Source organism: Calypte anna, chromosome 19 (assembly GCF_003957555.1).
Source record: "Calypte anna isolate BGI_N300 chromosome 19, bCalAnn1_v1.p, whole genome shotgun sequence".
Taxonomy (NCBI): Eukaryota; Metazoa; Chordata; class Aves; order Apodiformes; family Trochilidae; genus Calypte; species Calypte anna.
This window is the reverse complement of record NC_044264.1, coordinates 6,165,581-6,184,345: the sequence shown is the minus strand read 5'-3', so window position 1 is coordinate 6,184,345 and position 18,765 is coordinate 6,165,581. Positions and strand designations below refer to the sequence as shown.

The following is an 18,765-nucleotide window of genomic DNA, read 5'->3' as shown; positions in this document are numbered from 1 at the left end:
CCGATTGGTGCGCGGGGCGAAGCGCTCACTTCTGATTGGCCGCCGACTCAGAGCAACTTCTCGGAATCGGGGCTGTGTCACCGGCCCCAAGCGCTGAAAAGGGCGGGCGGAGCCGCTTGAGGGTGGGAGGGGGTGGCAGGGTCGGACCCGCCACAGCGCCGCTCCCCGCCAGGGCCCCGCCGGGAGGGCTGAGTCCTTTCAGAGCCGCCCTCACTGCCTTCCCCCCCCCCTTCCCACCCCCCCCTTCACCCTCTTGAAAATGCCAACTCACAGCACGCGGAGCATGCCGGGAGCGCCGCGCCGCACTACATCTCCCGGCATGCTCCGCGGCGGGGCGGGCCCAGCCGTTTCTTAGGCAACCGCCGGTTACTCCGGCGCTTCCTTAGCCGAAGTGGGCGGGGCAGAGCGCCGTCTGTGCCTTCCTATTGGCTGAGCTCTCGCTGTGTTTGGTCGGTATTGGTGGGAGCAGCCAGCAATCACGGCGGGAGCGGGCGGGGCGGGGCCGGGGTTCGCACCTCCCGTGCTGGGCGGTGATTGGTCAGGGGTGGGGCCGGTGGGTGGCTGCGTCATGACTCCGCCAGCTGATCCGAGACGGGAGCCGGCGCGCGAGGCGGCGGGGGGAGGCGGCGGCGGCACCAACACCAACCGGGCCGGGCTGGGTCGGACCGCACCGGACGCGTTTGGGCCGTGAAGAGCAGGTGGGTCCGGTGGGGCCGCGCTGGAACGGGCGTTAAAGGCAGCTGAACCCTGTGCGGGGCCGCCAGTGTACCGGGGGGTGAGGGGCCTGGTACTCCCCCCCCCACACCCGGTAGTCCCGCCGGGGAAGGTGACCTTTACCGGGGGTAGGGTAGCGGATATGGGCTCGGCTCGGCGCCACCTTCCCGGGGCTCCGCGTGCGTCGCCCGGGCCCGGCGGCCTCGCCCCCGCTGGCTGTGGGGCGGGGTAACTTGGGGGGGGGGGGTTGGAGCCGGGACTGGGGCGCGGTCCCTTGCTCCCCGCTCTGGGGGATCCCGGTGGGGCCAACGGGACCGCGTCCGGGGCCCTCCGTGACGGGCGGTGGCCGCCCAGGGGGTGACCTTCACTCCGGGACCGGGCGGGGCAGACTTTGACCCGAAGCCGCTCCCCGCCGTGGGCACGGACCGGAGCATCCCGGGATGGGGAGCGGGTGGGAGGTCAGTGGGGTGCCCCGGGGGTGAGCAGAGGGATCGGCTTTACCGTGGGACAGCGCGGGGGGCTGCACCCGTTGCGGGGAAGGAGGGGGGGTGGGGAAGGGGGAGAGTTGATTTTATCGAGAGGGGAGGATGGCGGGGAGCGGGGGTGACCCGGTTAAACCGGGAGAGAGGCCCTGGTTGGGAGCACAGAGCGATTCATTAACGGGGCGAGCTCCTACTGGGGCTCTCTTCGGTAGCGGTGGGGTCTGTGGGTGCCAGGACGGGGGAGATGGGGGGAGAGCGCCTTGTTAGGGACAGCTACCCCCCTCCCACCCGCTTCGTCAGCCCCCGGTGCCGGCGGGGCTGGTGGCTCAGCAGCGGGTGCTGATTCACGGGCCGGCGGGGGTGGAGCAGGGCCGGGACCCGCTCGCTGGAATCCGGACCAGATGTACCCGGCACGCCAGGAATGCTCGGCATCCCCGCCAGGCCCCGCCGCCGCTGCCGCCGAGCCCCGGCCTCCGGGACCGGGAGCCCCCCGACCGGGACCCCAGCCTTCCCTCCTCACCCTCGAGGGCTTGGGGCTGGCCGGGATCCTGGGTGCTTTTGGGGTGACCCTGGTGGGAGGATGCTGTAGGGCAGACCCCACCGGGTCTGTCTGTCCCCCCACCGGGTCTGGCCACCTGGGGATTTCCCAGAACTCAATCCCAACCTTGGAAGCACCGGGTGCTGTGGAAAAGGGGGGTTTTCTTTGTGGTTCTCCCCTCCCCCTTCCCTTGAGTGGAAGGGGAAGCAGCAGGGTCCCACACCAGGCTGTGGGGTTGCTGTCTTTGTCCTCCAATAAAAATGACACGGGGACGGGGGGGGAAAGGGCTGCGTTCCCCAAAATTCCTCTGGCGGTGGCTTGGCAGCAGCCGCCTGACAAAGTGTCTTCCTCGGCAGGCAGGCAGGCGGCTGGCACCCGGCCAGGTGGGACCCTGCCAGCTTGGATGCCTGAGGTGAGCAGCCAGGGAATGCCTTAACCCCTACCTGCAGTAGCCTCTCCACCCAAGCACGTTGCCTTATTTCTTCTTTTCCAGCAGAAAATCTCCTTGATTTCTTCCCTGCTCGTGTTTTAAGCCCAGTTGCAGGTTACAGAGCCCAAGTCCCAGCTGCTTTGGGAGAGGGGCGGGATGGGAAGGGGATCAAGGTTGGGGCTGCCTCCTGATCCCCCACAAGAGAGAGGGGATCCTTTGGGATCTCAGCTCTATGGGAAAGACAAGGTGGTGAATCAGGACTTGGTGCTGGGGCAGGGGAAAGGAGGAACCCTGAAGTGGCTGCTGTGGGTGTGATGGTTCAGCTGGGTGCGGTTTCAGCCTGACTCTGATGTGTGTGTTCCCTTCCCAGGTGCTGTCCCACTGCCCTGCTCCTGGCTAACCAGCACCAGTTCTTCAGTGGCAAGCTTTATGTCCTTCTCTAATAGCTAAAGCTGCCAGTTGAAGAACTGTTGAATGTAGCCACTCTCTTCTCGTCACTGGGACCCTGGATGTCAGTCACACCCGTGCCTGGAGCCACTGGGATGAGTCAGCCTGCAGTGTCCCGTGGATTTGAGGGCTGAAGATGAGCCTGGTCAGGAGGACGAAGAAATCTGGCAGCTTCCTGATGGAGCCTTGGCTGCAGAGTCCACCTCACCAGTGGGGTGGCATTGAGCTGGGATGACTAGAGAAGGGTGAAAGAAGCATTAAACTTTGTTTTGCTCAACAGTTCAGTTTTAGGAAGTTTGTTGCCTGTGGGGTGCCTGGATCTGCTGGGTGGGAGGTTGGTGGGAGCTGCAGACTGGGGACGTGCTGGGGGAAGGCCAGAGCACCAGAGCTCAGCCCCTGGCTGCTGCTGCACTGGGGTCCATGGGTGGAAGGGGCTTGTTGTTTGGGTCCCCTTGGTTTTTCCTGAGCAAAAGAGGTGATGTGAGGATGGCTGTAGCTCACAGGACTGAGCTCAGGAGCAGGATTAATCCTGCAGTATGCCAGGTGGTGGGATGAAGCCAGAGGACAGGACTGGCTCTACACCCATGCTGCCCAGGCAAAGAGGGGCTGGGCTGCTGGGAGTTGGTGACTCAGGGCCGAGTCACACGCAGCCCCAGACATGTGTTCTGGGAATGGCCATCTCTGGAGGCCAGAAAGCCCTGTCTGTGGCTGGCACTGGAGAAGCGCCAGGGTTTCAGGTATTTGGAGCCAGAAGCACTGAAAGGGGCTGAGGTGAACCTTGCTGGGCTTCTTCCTGGTCCAGGTTCTGCCTCACTGGTGGATGGATTGTCCTAAAGGAGAGATGGAAGCTGCTCTAGAGGGATGGAGGCCTTCCTGCCTTGCACCAGGTGAGAGGGGAGTTGTATGGCTCTCCTACAGCTCAGTGTGGGGTGAAATATCTCTGTAGGGACGGAGTGAGGGCCCCTGGGAGCCTCTGCACCCCTGGAGGTGCTTCCTGTGGAACTGTGGGGACCACCACCTCCCAAGCTGCTTTGGTGGCCGGGAAGTGGAGGAGTGTCCAGGCACTGCTGCTCGGGGCCTGCCAGGAAGAGCACAGCTTGTCCCAGCTCTGAGGGTGGGCAGGGAGGAATTGTGCTGAGTAACTCTGCACAGTCTCAACTACATTTGTCTCTCCAGGCTTCGGCTGCTCAAGGCAGGGTTGCTCCCAAATACTGATACTGGGTGATGTGCAGAGCGTGGCCTGGTGTGCATTCAAAGGTAGAAGTCGAGCAGATCTGTTGTGCTGAGGTCATCCCTTATAGAAAGCTGCTGATGACTACAAGAAGCCAAGTTTCTCTGGGGTCACTGTCACCCAGAGACAGTAGGGCCTCTGAAACAACTGGGATCCTTCTCTTCAGTGGAAAGACCATACGTGAACATTTCCAGCTTGAGGTAGAGCTGGTCTCTTCCACCTTGCTCCAGGTTCATACAAAACAGCTGGCAACTACCTGGGGTCCAACATGTCCTAGAGTTTACCGAGGGGGCAAAAAGTTATGGTGGGGGTGTATGTGCAGGATGCCTGAGGGGAAGGGGGGGCAGCACCTGGGCTGTGCTCCCCGTGTGCATTGCAGTGGTGTCAGTGTTTGATACAGAGGGGAGCTGTGTGCTCTGGCCACCAGCTTCTCCACCCTTGAATGCCTCAACAGATGGGTAATTAATGCTGAGATGTGCTGCTTGCTCCTGTCACTGTGAAGGACTTAACCTGCTCTGCTGAAAACCAGCCCTTTCCCTGGTAAGACGTAGCTGTTTTGGGACAGAGAGTTGCCCTGAGCAGCAGCACTAAGCCTCTGGGGTCAGGAAATGTAAAACACCATATTTCAGGTCAAAATCATGCAGGAAAAGGTGCAAGTTTTTGTGTTTAATACCAAACCAGCACTGCAGCATTTCACCTGCTGAGCAAATGGACTTGGGCCATTGCAAGGCTGCATCTGCTGTAAAAGCAGAGGGGGTTTTAGGCTGACAAATTAAGCATTCCTGTGGGGACTTGCCCTACTCCTGGGTTTTACCCTTCCTCCTGCAAAGCCCCATGTGACCGGTGAGTAAGTGCAGTGTTTCCTGTAGAAATCCCAGCCTTGCTGCTGCCTTGCAAACATCTACTAACTCTTTCCTCTTGCATGCAGGCTGTGTGTCCTGCAGCAGCTGGCCACCTCCTAGAAGCATCCAGCTTGCAGGGACACCACAGGAGAGGGGAGGCCAGCTGGGGCTGGGATTTATCTGCTGGAGGCTGGCTGCTGCCAGAGTGGGAAGCATTTGCTGCGGCAGCTAATGCAATATTGAAGGCAGCTGTAGTGATGCCAGCAGGTGCTGCTCACTGAGAGGTTGCATGGCAGCTCTCTGTCCTTAGGGATAGGGTATTTCATGTGAGTTCCTGCACATGGAGTATCTCGTTCCTAGCTGGGAGAGCAGCTTGCCTTGGTCACAGCTTCCCTTGCTGGGAAATTGTGCTTTTTGCAGAGCAAGAAGGTCAGCGTGACCGGTGTGCTGAATGAAAGCTGCCTGCCAACAGCCAGCAGAAGAGGAGTGGGTGGGGCTGGTTGGGCTGGGAACCTATGGCTGGTTCTGCCTGGTCAGATCCTCAGCTCAGCTCCAGGAGTTGGGCATCCTCCTATTATCCAGCCCAGCAGGTCCCCATCTGGAGGAGAGGGGAAAGCACTGCTTCACCCCAGCATGCCAAGGGCTGTCTGCAAACACAAAATGTGGGTTCCGGGGCTTTGGTCAGGATTTTATTTCTCTTGTGCCAGGACAAGGATCTGTGCCCTTCAAGGCTGGACATGTATCAAGCTCAAGCTCAAGTTTCTGCCAGCGAGGGTGTATTGCAGATGTCACAGGCCCTGCAAATGAGAGGTACCTTGGGGGGATCTGCTGTAACTCATCTCAACTTCACGTCTCTTGGTGGGCTTTACTGGTAGGGAGAATACAGCACAGAGCCACCCACCAGCTCGGTCAGGGTATCACTTACTCTGCTTCTTCTTTGGAGATTCTTTTCCCTGAGTATAAAACTTCAGCAATCAGAGACACCATAGGGTCACAGTTCAGGCTGGCAACTGCAGTCACGGTGCCATCCCTGAGAGGGAAAGCAGAAGAATGTGATTCTCTCCAGTGGACATAGCTCAGCAGGGCAGCATCCTTGTGGCACCCTGGCTGGAGGCCAGCTGTATGTTGGAGGGCTCAGGGCAGATTGCCTGGCACTGCTGGGAGCTGGGCATGGAGCCTGGGAGCAGTGGGGCTGAGGGACAGGAGATGTGCCCCAGGCTCCCTGCCTGCCTGGTGTCTTCACTGATGATCATCCCCTGCCCTGCTTTGCTTTGCTCTGAAACCATCTCACTGCTGGTTCAAGGGCCAGGAGTTGCCTGTTCCCAGGGTGCTGCCATGTCAGGGCATAGACCAGCCACAGATTCACTCACCTGATGTAAAAGATTAGGAACTTCTGTTGCTCCAGGCTGCCCTTCACAACAGTGTCTGTGTATCCCTTTCCACAGCCTGTGAAAGGGAAAGAAAGCATCACAGCAATCGGCTGAGCAGCGGGCCAGGCTGGGACAGGGCTGAGGAGAAGGCATGCAGGCCCTGGATAAGGAGAATTGACCCAGACGCTCAGGTCTGCATTCTGATCCCAAGCTCCCCCCAGCCTTGGAGGGGGAAGTTGTTCCTCCTTTGTGACCTCTAAGCCACTGGAGACCAGCAAAGAACAAAAGGTCTGGGTAACCTGCAGGGCCAGAGCTCAGAACTAGGGTTCACAAACCCACTATGGCAGCCAGGCCAAAACTTGAGCTGCTCCAGCTTGGTTCCACAACTGCTGTGTGTATTGACAAGCTTCTGACCCAGCTGGTGGATGAGCAGATTGGCTGGGGTACCATTTGTCTGTCCCCATATCTCTGCCCTTTCCTACCTGCATATCTGATGGTTTTCCCAAGCATTGTGGTCCAGAAGAAGGGGACAGTGTGCAACTCCTTCCCTTTCTTCAGCATGTTTAAGGCAGCGATGTGACCTGTGATGAGAAAGCAGAGGAAATACATTTAGTTTCTTGTGGTTTATCTAAGAATTGCCCCTTGCTTCTTGTTATGCCACCGTCCCTTCTGCCCTTGATGTCCAGCTCTGAGGGGAGCTGCCAGCTCTGTCTCACCATGAGCCTCAGCCACCTGTTGATGGTGGATGCTGGACCGGTCCCAGTTGAGCAGAGCTACAGGAAAGGAGACCACGTCCCCCGCAGCGAAGACATTTGGGATGTTGGTTTGCATGTGCTAAGGGGGCAAAAACCAATTAGTGCAACGATGAGAGGGAAGGGATTAGGGGTGGTCCAGGGATACTCAGCTGGCACTTACCAAATCCACAAGGATGGCACCGTGCTCATCTCTGGCGATGGAGGTGCCCTTCAGAAAGTTCGAGTTGGGGAACACCCCTGCAGGGAGAGGAGCAAGGACCAATGCAGCAAAGCTCTGCAAAGGCAGGGAGGAAACTTGGTCTCAGCACTGCAGCAAGCATGTGTCTGCAGTGCCTGCTCCACCTGATTGGAGCAGAGCAGCTCACAGCAGTGTCCAGTGTTTGTGCTGGTGCTAAGCTCATCTGGGGCAATAAAAACGGGCCCAGAACAAGACATAGTCTGATAACAGAGCAGTAACCTCTAGGGAGCCCAGCAGGCATGCCAGAGTCACACTGAGACTGTAAGAAGTTCCTTTCCTCCTGCCAAGTGTTACCCATGGGCTGTTGACTTCTTCCAGGCGTTTTGGGCCAAAAAGGAAGGGTTGGATGATAATGGGCTGGGGGAGAGACTGTAGAGAATGGTGTCCTGGGAGTGCACTGGGATGCTCTGGGCTCGCTGGCTGTTCTCCCTAGTCCCAAAGCTGTCTCCCTGTCCCAACAGGAGTCTCTTACCTATTCCTGCCACTACCACATCTGCAGGTAGTTTCTCTCCACAGGCAAGAAGAGCCTCTGTGACCTAAGAAGGAAGCAAGAATCACTAACGAAGGGTAAAAAACTCTGTCCTAATTCCTCCAGCCTCCCTGCTGTCTCGTTCTTTGCTGTCTTTTTTTCTTCCCCAGGTTCAGATCACCTTGTCCAACTAACGTGTGTTGCCAGGAACATAAGAGAAAATCACGCTGCTGTCCCTGAGATACAAACACATACTGGTGCCCTTGGAGCCCAAAACTGCACTTGGTGAAAAGAAATGTGAGTGTCTAGACTGGGAGAGAAAAGCCTAGATACAGGCACTGGATTATAACTCAGTTTGCTGGGTTATAAACTAGCAGTTCAGGGTCATAATTGTGTGACTGACCTTTCCATCCTTTCCTTTCAGCTCACAGAGTTCTGTCTTCATGTAAAACTTCACCCCTTTATTCTGCAGCATCTGAGAAGAAAGAGGAAGCTGGTTTGAGTATATTAGCCAGGAATTTCCAGCCTGTAGTGCTGTAAAAACAGCTGCAGCCAGGCAGGGAAAAAGCTGCTGCTCCAGGCTGCAGAGAGGTTTCATTTGTGTCCCCAGCTGGCACACAATGTCTGGAAGCCTGGCCTTGCTCTGCTTTACCAGCCAAGACAGGTGTGTGAGGTGGGTCTAGGATGAGGCAGGGCTTGGGGATGAAGCTGAGCTGGAGGTGTGTGAGGGAGGCTGGGACCAGCCATGTGCGAGCAGTTCCAGAGAGCTGGAGGGGAGCAGGGTGGCTGAGCACGTGGGGTTGGGACTCAGGGCTGGGACCACATTTCCTGGGCTGGTGCAGAGCACAGGGCTGTTGCATAGCAGCTGTTCATCCTAGAAATTAGTTCCAGGTTTTCCTAACCTTCATGGCGACACCTCCAACCTCAGGACCCAGAGCATTCTGGAAAGGGAACTCCTTTTTTTCCACCACTGAGATGGTACCAGCTTTGTCAGAGAGGAAGGCAGCTATCTCCATTCCTGCAAGGGAAAGGCATGCCCGAGGTAAGCTGGCTGCAAGCATCAACCTGCACCCTCCTTGGAAACCTTTCTGCCTTCCAGGTGAGGAGAACAAATCTGATGTAGTGCCAGTGCTTAACTGCTCTTCTGTGCATTTCTGGGCTGAGGTATTTAGCTTCCTCCCTTCTTCATTCTCATGGATATTAGTAAATGCAAAGAGCAGCTCCTGCTTGTGTGCAGGAAAGCTCCCTTTCCATGCCTTGCCCATTCACTATCCCGGTGCTTCTGGGGAGTCCAGCTCCTCTGAAGGACACTGACCTTCTCATAAGGCATATTTCCATTTGTCCCTATCCAGAAGCTATTTCTGGCTTTCAAAGTTTTACGGCTGTCCTAGGAAAGGGTGAGTGCATGTTGTGTAACTCATACCCCCCCACACCAGCTACAGGGCTCTGGGGAGGAACCAAGCCTGGCAGTGAAAAAACATCCCTTCCCTGAGGGCCTCTGGTTAATCTGCACACACAGCAGAAATGGGTTTCAAGGCTGTCACTGATGACTTGATATTCACTCCAGCCTGGTACCTATGAATGAAGCGCCTATGATCACCAGATTCTTCCCAGTTGCCAGCTCTAAGATCTTATGAGAGTCTTCTGGGGTGTGGAGAAAGTACACATTCTGCAGGTCTTCACCTGGGACTTTGAGGGGGTTGGAGCTGGAAAAGAGACAATCCAGATACATCTCATGATCAGAAATGAAAGAGAAAGAATGAGAGGGGAACACAAACCCATGCCATCTCCTGGCTGTATTGTCTCATCCTGTCCTTCAGTCTCATCTCTTGCCCCCAACTTTTGCATGCCTCTAGAAGACCTTCAAGCCCCAGTGTTGACCTATCTTGTCCTTTTTAAGATTTTGTCCATGACAGATGCTTTGGGCACTCACTGGCTGCCGGCTGCAATGAGCAGCTGACTGTATTTCTGTGAGGACCCGTCCATAAAGCGAACTTTCTTCTTCTGGAAATCCACTGACACTGCCTGCAGGAGAAAGGAGGCAAAGATCAGACAGGCACCTCTGGTCCACTCGTGTCCTGACACATCAATCCATCCTGCTTGCCTGAGACAGGCTGAGAGAGTTGGGTTTGTTCAGGCTGGAGAAGAGAAGCCTCCAGGGAGACCTCAGAGCACCTTCCAGTCCACAAAGGAGCTAGAGAAAAGCTGGGGAGGGACTTCTTACAAAGGCCTGTAGTGATAGGATGAGGAGGAACTGTTTCAAGCTGAAGGAGGGGAGATTCAGATTAGATCTTAAGAAATTCTTTCCTTTGAGGTTTGTGGGACTGTGCTGCATGTTGCCCTGAGAAGCTGTGGCTGCCCCATCTCTGGCAGAGTTCAAGGCCAGGTTGAGTGAGGCTTGGAGTGGGACGTGTGCCTGCCTGTGCATGGGGGTTGAAGCTGGATAATCATTAAAGTCCCTTCCAACACAAACAACCCTGTGATTCTGTGAGTGTGTGCCCTGTTTCTGGACAATAAGGTGAGATGAGAAATGCTGGGATCCTCTCTTCCCTTCCTAAGGCTTTAGAGGCAGTTAGTATGACAGCACCCAAATCTTGGTTCCCTTTAGGGGTGTGCAGAAGGTTAGTTTCAAGGGTCACCCTATTCACTTGTGGTGGACACATCTGCCCACAGGTAGCGCAGATCAGTGTTACACACCAAGGCATGCACACTGTCCCTAACACTGGTTTTGGATGCTGTCTGGGAAGATAATGTGTGTACTTAGGAATAGCCTTAATTGCTATAAATATAGTGCTCTGATTGCAGGTGTGAGCATCCCATCCAATGGCAGGGACAGGACCACCCACTGAGGACTGAGCTCAGCTGCTCTTGTACCTCTTTCTCTGTCCAGAACTCTATGTCGCGAGCATCAAGGAATTCAGGTTTCCTCAAGTAGACATCCTCAGCTTTCAAGTTCATTTCCTGGACACAAGACAGAAATATGAAATAAAGCACTTCTCACAGCCAGCAATGTTCTTGCAGTGTATACCAGGAAGTAAGTTTGCATAAGGGGCAAATATTGCATTAGTAAATCACAGCTCCCTCTGCTGCCCCACCCCCATAATCTTGTCTCTCCTCAGAAAAACACTTTAAATGTAGACTCTAGTGGGAAGAATTTGGTGAAAGGGGATAAAACCATTTGCTTATGGTGAAAGGGGATAAAACCATTTGCTTATGGTAGACTCTGATCAAAGCCTTTCTGGTAGGAAGAAGGAAGATGTTAGCAGAGAATTACACCCCTTTTCTTTGTGGGTGCCTCGGCACTCTTCCTGCTTTGCCAGAATGTGTCTCTCAATTGCTCAGCCTGGTCCTGAGCATGGGCTATGTCCCTAAATTCACAGGTGGTACCCAGGCACAGTCCTGCCTTGCTCACATACAAACCTTGCTCACATACAAACCTTGCTCAGTTTGGACTTGTCATATGGAACATGTTTCTCCTTGGTGGCCATGATGATCCTGCCAGTAAAGCCCTCCTGGCGAAGCGTCTCTGCACACACAAGAGCAGCCACACCTACAAAAGATGTTCACCTCAGCCCTCTTACACATCACTACAGAGTGGGAGGAAGAAGGCAAATCCTCCCTGGAGAAGACAGTAGCAGCTCACAGTATGTGTAGGAAAGGCACAGTACAGACCACTGACCTCCCCCTAGAAGCAGCACTGTGTCCCGGTTGAGAGGGCATCGCTTGCTTGTGGTCTTCATCCTCTTGCTGCTTGCAAGATCCTAGAAGAAAACGAGAAATGCTGAAATCATACCTAGCCCAAGCTGCTACTTGTGCTTAGGGACATCAGGTAAGCTCAGTACCTTCTTTTTCGCTGTAACAAACACCTTTCCATCTTCCACTGTTACCTGAAGGGGGAAAGGTTGGTGCATGTTGGTTCTGAGAGGTTCTGATCCAGAGGGCCATATGTCTGATATACCAAGGGTGACTTGTAGGGATCTTGGATGTGAAGTGATAATGAGGAGTTCCTGAGCCGTCCTCCTCAACTCAAAAGCACTCAGGAAGAGGAGTAAATATCTTTTTTTTTTTTTTTCCCTTTTCCTAAAGAACGGTGCTGGCTGGGGGGGATACCAAGATGTACAGCATCACCTCTGGTCAAAAGGGGCTTTAGGGCAGGAAGTTAAATGATCCCAAGAAATCATCCCCTGTGTAGTTCCTTGTGACCTGAACCATGGAGCTGTGCCAGGGCAAGGTTGTTTTAGTTGGTGTCAGGAACACAGAGCTTGTGAGAGCAAATGAACACGAGTGCAATTGGGGACACAGCCCAAGCCAGGAGAAGGAAAAGAAATCACCTTGAAGCAGGGGAGACAGTCCAGAGAAGGGTATTCCTCAATGTCTCCAGTTTTGATGTTAAAACAGGCACCGTGCCAGGGGCAGCGCAACCTCTCCCCTTTCAAGACTCCTGCATGAGAGAAGCCCCCGACAGCCGCGCAGTCAGAGCCGCTCTCCCCGTCATAGCCTCTGCCCCCTGCCCAGCCCCAGGCTCACCTTTGCTGAGCGGGGCACCATAGTGGGGGCACCTGCTGCCCAGGGCCCTGAACTCATTCTTGTTCCTCACCAGAAGCACCGGGTAGCCGGCCACCATCACTTCACGGAGCCTGTGAGAGGGGTGAAGGAGAGATGGCTGCCCCGGGCACTGCTGCCTCCAACAACAACATGGCGGCTGGCGCCATGGCAGTGCCGCCCCTCCTGCTGCAGGCCTCATGGTAGTCGGGCCGAGCCTCGGCTTTCCCCCCTCACCAGGTACTCACTCTCCATCCCCAACATCAGCCTCCTCGCAGACCTCGGCGGTGATGGTGTCATCATCATCCATGGTGTCCTGCAGAGGAGCAGAGGGGAGGGTTGGCTGCCATGGATGCTGCTGTCAGCGCTGGTTTTGTGCCCCTCTGCTGATCATCCTCTCCTGTGCCCTCGGTGCAAAATCCCACTCCAAAATGTAGGGTCACCACTGCCCCAGCTGGGAATGACTGGTGCTGCCTGCTCATTGGGTCCTGAACTCCCAGTCCCATGAACAAGAATCCACAACTGGCAGAAAACACCTATTTTCCCCCTTTTCCAGCTTTGTCTCCAAACCCAGAGGCCATTCCCCTGCCCTTTTATCTTCTGGCTTAACCCACTTTTTTTGTTTCCAGCCCCATGCCCTGTTAAACTCAACAGCAGCACAGGGTGAGCAAGCAAATATGATTAAAAGCAATTGTAAATAAATAAAACTATTTATTATGAGGTGACACTGCTGTAGCCTGCAGCTTCCCCAAATGAAAAGCTGCTTCAGCCTCTCCAAAACCTGTCCAACCTTTGTGCAGAGGCATTATTCACTCTAATTGCCAGGAAAAAGGTAATCCCTGCCCAAACTGCCTCCTGGGTTAGAAAAGAACCAAACCCCTTGGTTCTTAGCATCGTCCCTGCCCCAGCAGTCAGCTAAGAGGCTAATTAGAAATCTTCCTCTTCATTTGGATACAAAAAAAAAAGCAAGAAATGGAGCAGAGGAGATCTGTTTGAGGCAGAATTTTGGTGACTTTCTCTTGCAGATCCCTACTGTTCCCCTGCCCCACTCCAGGGTCCCTCAGGAGGAGCATTGGTGGGTACTCACCTGGTCCTCAGAGTCTGGAAGCCACCACCACTGCTGTCTGTGAGTGTCTTCTCCACTGAGGTGACTCCCTTGTGTCTTATGCTCTCACTGCCACCAGCCCACGGCTGGGTGATGCAACTGGTCTGCACCTAATTAGGTGTATTCTGCTGGGGTTTAAAATTGCAAAATAATTAAGGGCACACAGGAATTATGGAGCAGGTGTGGTCTAAAGACCAGGTGCAACATGTGCAATGAGAAACTGAAACTGAGGGATAGCCTGCTGCAGCTTCCCATTTCCCCTTTGCTGGATGGAAAGTGGCCTAGCTAAGTGCAGTGTGGTTTTGCAGCTCTTTTCAATGATGTCACTAATTTAAATATATTTCTATAACATTTTAAATTGTTTAAAATTATTGTCCCTTTCCCACAGCAGGGGATTTGGACTAGATGATGGTTAAGGTCCCTTCCAACCCAAACCATTCTATGATTTAATTTGATCTCTTCTGTAAGATCTCTTGATTTAAGGAACGTGAGGAGTTCAGCACCTCTGTGTGTGCCTTACATCCCAGCTTTCCTCCTGGTTCAGCCCCGTGATGACCAGGCATGTGGTCCCACCATCCTTTGGTCCTTGGAGGATGGAACAGAGCAGTGTGCTCCTTGCTGTACTATTTTTGCAACAGAGTGGGAGCTGCAGAAAAAAAACCAGGAGTAACGCCTACACTGTTTGTGTCTACTCCAGTTCTTATCTCTGTTTCACAGTCAGTATGTTTCACAACCTTAAAATACGGCTCAAAAATTAGAGGGGGGGGAAGTTACTAGCAGTGTGCTGCTGTCATCCCCCTCACAGAACTGGAGCTTCGTAGGGACCTGCTTTCTACAGTACAGCACACTTCCAAATCCAGCATGGGGCAGAAGGGATGGATAAAAGTCCTCCAGTAGGCATGGCCTGGAGAAGTGAAGCACAGGGATGCTCATTAAGCGCAAGATGAATTATTTGGAAAACAGCTTGTTTTGTCAGACCCACCACAAGCCATGAGCACACCTTTCAGAGCTGGGTATCTGGGCACTCCTGTGCAAGGAGTGATTTTAGCCCACGGGCAATGCACGCCCATGATGGGCACAGGTGTGAGGTATTTTCTCACAGAGCCAACAAGCAGATTTGGGCTCTGCCTTCCTGGCCAGGAGCCTGAATGTGGAGCAATTTGGCTACCAAACATCTCTGTGAAAACTCTCTGTAACTTTTCCCCAGAAGCATGTTCCCATGTGGAGAAGCAGCAGCTCTCGTGGATGCTTTCTCTTGACTCAGCAGAAATCAGTGAAAAACGTTGTTTGCGTACAGATGAAAGCTGCAGAGCACCAGCAAAGTGCAGGTACGAAGGTGTGGAACTCAATCCTCTGTGTTTTTCACATTGCGGGGCTGAGAAGCTAACTGGGATGTTGATGGATGTCAATGGATGTGACTGAGTGCCTTGGGAAGGGCTTTTATAAAATGCAAAGGGATAAAGACAAAACAAAATGCTCCCTCTGATGGGGGCAGAGATGATGGCAAAGGATAGAAAGTTGAAAAGGGCAGTGGATTGAAGAGGGAAGGTTTGGGTCAGATGCAGGGATGCTGCGTTGCTGTCTGTCTGAGAGCCAGTACCTCGGACACACAATATGTCCTCGGGGGATTCAGACAGTGGGATAGTTTTGGAAGCAGATTTTTGGGAAAATGCTCTGCAAGTACCTTTGTTAGGCAACCCCAAGTGGTTAAGAACTTTGCTTGCAACACATGGCAGGATAACACATAGGAAGGAAGAGAGCAAAAGGAATTGGTGCTCTCAAACTCAAGCAGAGCTCAGGTAGGCATCAGACACCTCTGACCAGATCTACTGTATGTGTTGGTGCTGGCTCTCACAAACCACTGAGATGACCTTGTATTTTATTAGATATCTTCACTTCTGCTGTCTCCCCAGAGTTGTCAGCACTTCAGAAAAGCAAAGATTCAAGGGGTTAATTCCCATTCCTTCAAGTCCCTGCTGCCACCACCCAACGTAGCACACCTTTTCATCCCATAGTGTGGATGCATCCCTGTACCACCTTTACTTGCCCCCAGCTCACTCAGGTCAGCTTCTTCCCTGTCCTAGTAAACTGGCTGATTTTAACTGAGCATTAATCACTTAATGGTTAATGTTATTAAGGATGTTATTGAAGACTGCTCAGGTGCAGGAAGAGGAAGCGAGGTGAAAACTGCAGCAGAGCTAAAATGATTAATGGGACACTGCTCTCAGAACAGCTTGGTTTGTGATATTAATAACAAGAGAATTCAGGAGGGAACCTAACCTGTTCTGAGTTGCAGAGCTGGCAGCAGCAGGAGATGCAGTGAGGAAGTTCCTGTGCTTATATTCATAATGCTGGAGGAATCAAGTGGGCTCCTCAGTGTGTGATGCTGCAAGGAGTGGGTGCAGGGCTGAGATGTGCTTCCACCTTGCAGGACTCATTCTGAACGTGTCTGAATGGCAAAAAAATAATGTGGTCATAAAAACATCATGATGTAGCCATAGAGCATATACATATTCATGAAAAATTACTTAAGCTTGGGAATGGTGTACTAAACAGGGAGAAGAATGATTATCCCACAAGGGAAGAAGACATGAAAAAGGAAATATTTAGTGGGAATTAATTTGCTTATAGGGTTAAGAGAAATTCTGGGTGCTCTGCCACGTTTTCTTCCTAAGCATTTACATCTGGCAATGGTAGATCCTTTCAGAAGTGTGTGGAGTTACAGACTTTCTGGATGAAAATATGAATATGTAGAGCATTTCTAGATGATCTGACTACCTATGGCCTAGCAAATAGATACACTTCAGATAGGAAGGAAGATGATGGCTAATTAAAGTTTGGAAGCTAAGCTGCTTGATTTGTTTTGAGATATTGGACACCTGCAATTATTTTAGGTGTGAGCCTAAATAATGTGAGGTCTGGCATTAGACAAGCAGATGGGATTTATGCCCCTCCCTGCCTGGAGAGAAGCAGATTAAAGGAGTGAGACTTTCCAAAAACAGGAGCATCACTTTCACCAGAAGGAGCATGGTGTGTCGGGAGGTATGGTAAGCCCCAGGCAGTGTTTGTGAGCAGAGCAGGCTTCTCTTTGTGTAAGGGATGGTGCAGCTGAGCAAGCACATCTCATTGTGGGGTGACTTGCAATGCCCAAAACTCCATCCAGGAGAAGCAGGAAGCATCTGAGAGGAGGCAGAGTTTAGCTGAACAAATTTGTAGGGGGGATTATCAGCAAACTGGTGGCCCTATATTGTGGAAAACGAGTTATCTGTCCCAGATGAGCTGCAGAGAACATCCAGCCTGTGAGAGGGAGAAAAAAGCCACTGTCCAGCTATTGAAAAAAACTGCTGTAACCTCGACTTGCAGCTCAGCTGTAGAGCCCCAGCTATGGGATTAGCTGTGGTCTCCACGGTGTTATGGGGTAGACTTTGGCACATCCTTGCTGATGTCCGGCAAAAGTCCCCTTGCCTTGCTGGGAGGAGGGAAAGGCAGCGACCCATCACCAGGCTGAGCTGCCTCCCTGCAGAAAACGGGGCCGTCTGGGGACTGTTGGAAAACTTCTCGAAATCTGGGTGAAAAAGGCAGTATCTCCAAATAAGGTGTGAATGGAGAGTCCCATGGGATCAGGCAGCTCTCTCCAGCGAGCGTGCAGGGACCTCTTGTGGCAGCTGTGTGCGAGAGCTCCTGTCCCTGCTCTTGTGCACGATTTCATTATGGATAAGCCTGGCCACGGAGCCAGTGGGATGTGGCTGAATATTTGACGTGATCTGGTGTCAAGGGACTTGTTTTGTGACTGGGCTAAGAAGTCTGGAGTTCTGAAACCAGCCCTGTTGTATGCTATCACTGCAGAGGAAGGGAGAAAAGTGTGGGGAAAAAAAGCTTGTAAGAAACCACTGCCTGATGGCAAGTCTTAGTAAAATTAAGTAAAATCTGGGCTAAAGGTATTAAAAAAGTAATATGCATGTAATTGCTGCTTGTGCTCTAGCAGTGGGATCAAAGCCCCTGAAACAGAGGCTCAATTAATCATGGTTTACATTCCTCCCATATGGAAGTGGTAGGTAAAAGCACTTCAGTGCCTGGAAATATTTTAACTATTCCTCTCCTCTAGTCTGGTCAAATTAGAAGAAAAATACCACAAAGAGAGGAGTCCCTGGGACAGATGGGGCCGGGCTGGCAGGCACATCATGGTCTGGGACTTTAGCTGCAGGTAGGTAGAGGGCAGGGGTGTCACCATATGATTTCTGAGGCTAAAATACTGCAGAAGGTTTCTCATTAGGAGATCAGCTCTCTGCAATTCTATACTGCAATTAATTGTTCAATTATTTTCCTCCTCAGTGCCCTGAGCAGCCCAGCATGTTTCCCTTTTCTTGGGATATCTTCTGCTAGCCAGAAATGTCTTCGCATTTGGCCTTCTCAGTAACAGATTAGTTTATGTGATCCCTCAATTCCTAATTCATGAGATTACTTATAATCCCCCAAGCAGTTACATCTGCTGATCGCTTCAGGCAGTTTCTCCCCACTACATAACTGTTACGAAATTACTTTGTCTTGTCCAGCTCTTAAGCAAATTTCTGCAGCAGAAACAGATTCTTTTCTGTCAGTTGGGACTATTTCATCCCTCTCCTTTAGATCTGATTGAATAGTTCCCCTCCTCAGCGTCCCTCCCATCATGTCACTTGTTGATGTTTTAGTGTCCATCACCCCACAACTTTCTGTTTCAGTGAAGGAGTTTTCATCCAAAATAAATACCTCAAATGAGAGGCAGTGTTTGACATTAATCAGTGAGGACACAGTGACTCATCCTGTTTGCAGAGGAGCGGCCAGGTCTGTGCAGCTTCTGGGGGAGACATCAAAAAGCAACAAATCCTGGGAAACTGGAAAAGCAGCATAGTTGTAGGGTGGAACTAAAGAAATTGTGACTATGGGATCCTGAATTCCCACAAACTAGGGACAGCAGAGCTGGAGTATCCCCAGCACCAGGGAGCTCCTCTTGAGACCAGACAAGACACAGGGAGGTGGAGGACAACCTGATGGGCAGGGCATTTTTTTATTATTTGGATTTTGACCTTCTTGCTTAGTCTGCAGTCAGAGGGAGTGGTGTGTGTTGATGTGAGTCCTCACCCAGGGTGAGGCACGGCTCTCCAGCACAGCACCACAGTGATGCTTGCCTGGCACCCCAGGGGTGCTGTGGGCTGAAGACCCACCAGCACCTTCAAGGTGAGGCGTTCAGCCACTTGCTGTCACTCAGGTGGAGGAGGAACCTCAAGGGGACGAAGAAGTTGCCCCCAGCTCCATCACAGTGATGGGACACCCCACAACAGACGGGTGCTCCGGTCCAGTTCCCCTTCTCCTCGAGTCCTGTCCCGAGGGAAGCGCAGACCTTCCGGGGGGGATGCGCGAAATCTCAGCGCCAGCAACGGGGCCCTTCCCTGGGAGAACGACACTCGGTGCTTCCCGTCCTCCGAGGCCGCGCAACCCCGCAGGGGAGGTGCCGGTGCTCGGAGTGGTGTCGGTGCCCCGGGCGGTGCCAGTCTTTCTCTCCGGGTGGTGGCAGGGCTCGGGGCGGTGCCCGTGTCCTGGGCGGTGCCGGTGTCCCGGGCGGTGC

General features: G+C 53.1%; 1 protein-coding gene and 1 long non-coding RNA gene across 4 annotated transcripts; one reads left to right on the top strand and one right to left on the bottom strand.

Moving 5' to 3' along the window:
- The first annotated feature begins 549 nt into the window (after positions 1 to 549).
- On the top strand, positions 550 to 2,890 carry LOC115599360. Of its 3 annotated transcripts, none has more exons than XR_003988341.1 (3): positions 550 to 698; positions 2,095 to 2,146; positions 2,535 to 2,890. It is a non-coding gene; the product is annotated as an uncharacterized LOC115599360 (long non-coding RNA). The 3 variants fall into 3 exon arrangements; XR_003988339.1 differs by having other exon boundaries at positions 556 to 698; positions 2,091 to 2,146; XR_003988340.1 differs by lacking the exon at positions 2,095 to 2,146 and having other exon boundaries at positions 566 to 698.
- Positions 2,891 to 5,407: 2,517 nt separating this feature from the next.
- On the bottom strand, positions 5,408 to 12,368 carry LOC103529648 (apoptosis-inducing factor 3-like). Its single transcript, XM_030462255.1, has 18 exons — positions 12,307 to 12,368; positions 12,044 to 12,153; positions 11,848 to 11,957; positions 11,359 to 11,403; positions 11,196 to 11,277; positions 10,954 to 11,066; positions 10,391 to 10,477; positions 9,450 to 9,541; positions 9,092 to 9,222; positions 8,419 to 8,534; positions 7,920 to 7,991; positions 7,520 to 7,583; positions 6,970 to 7,046; positions 6,771 to 6,888; positions 6,537 to 6,635; positions 6,055 to 6,130; positions 5,610 to 5,714; positions 5,408 to 5,481 (listed from the first exon to the last, which is right to left on the bottom strand). The coding sequence occupies exons 1-18, from the start codon at positions 12,366 to 12,368 to the stop codon at positions 5,439 to 5,441; spliced, it is 1,602 nt and encodes a 533-aa protein (XP_030318115.1). The 3' UTR covers positions 5,408 to 5,438.
- Between the last annotated feature and the right edge of the window lie 6,397 nt (positions 12,369 to 18,765).

Excerpts from the sequence above, each read along its gene's own strand:
- LOC103529648 (XM_030462255.1), bottom strand. The coding sequence starts at position 12,368 with ATGGATGATGATGACACCATCACCGCCGAGGTCTGCGAGGAGGCTGAT. Across the intron at positions 11,404-11,847 it reads ACTGTCTCCCCTGCTTCAAG|GTAACAGTGGAAGATGGAAA; the intron begins GTGATTTCTTTT and ends TTCCCCCTTCAG. Across the intron at positions 9,542-10,390 it reads AGTTCTGGACAGAGAAAGAG|GCAGTGTCAGTGGATTTCCA; the intron begins GTACAAGAGCAG and ends TTTCTCCTGCAG.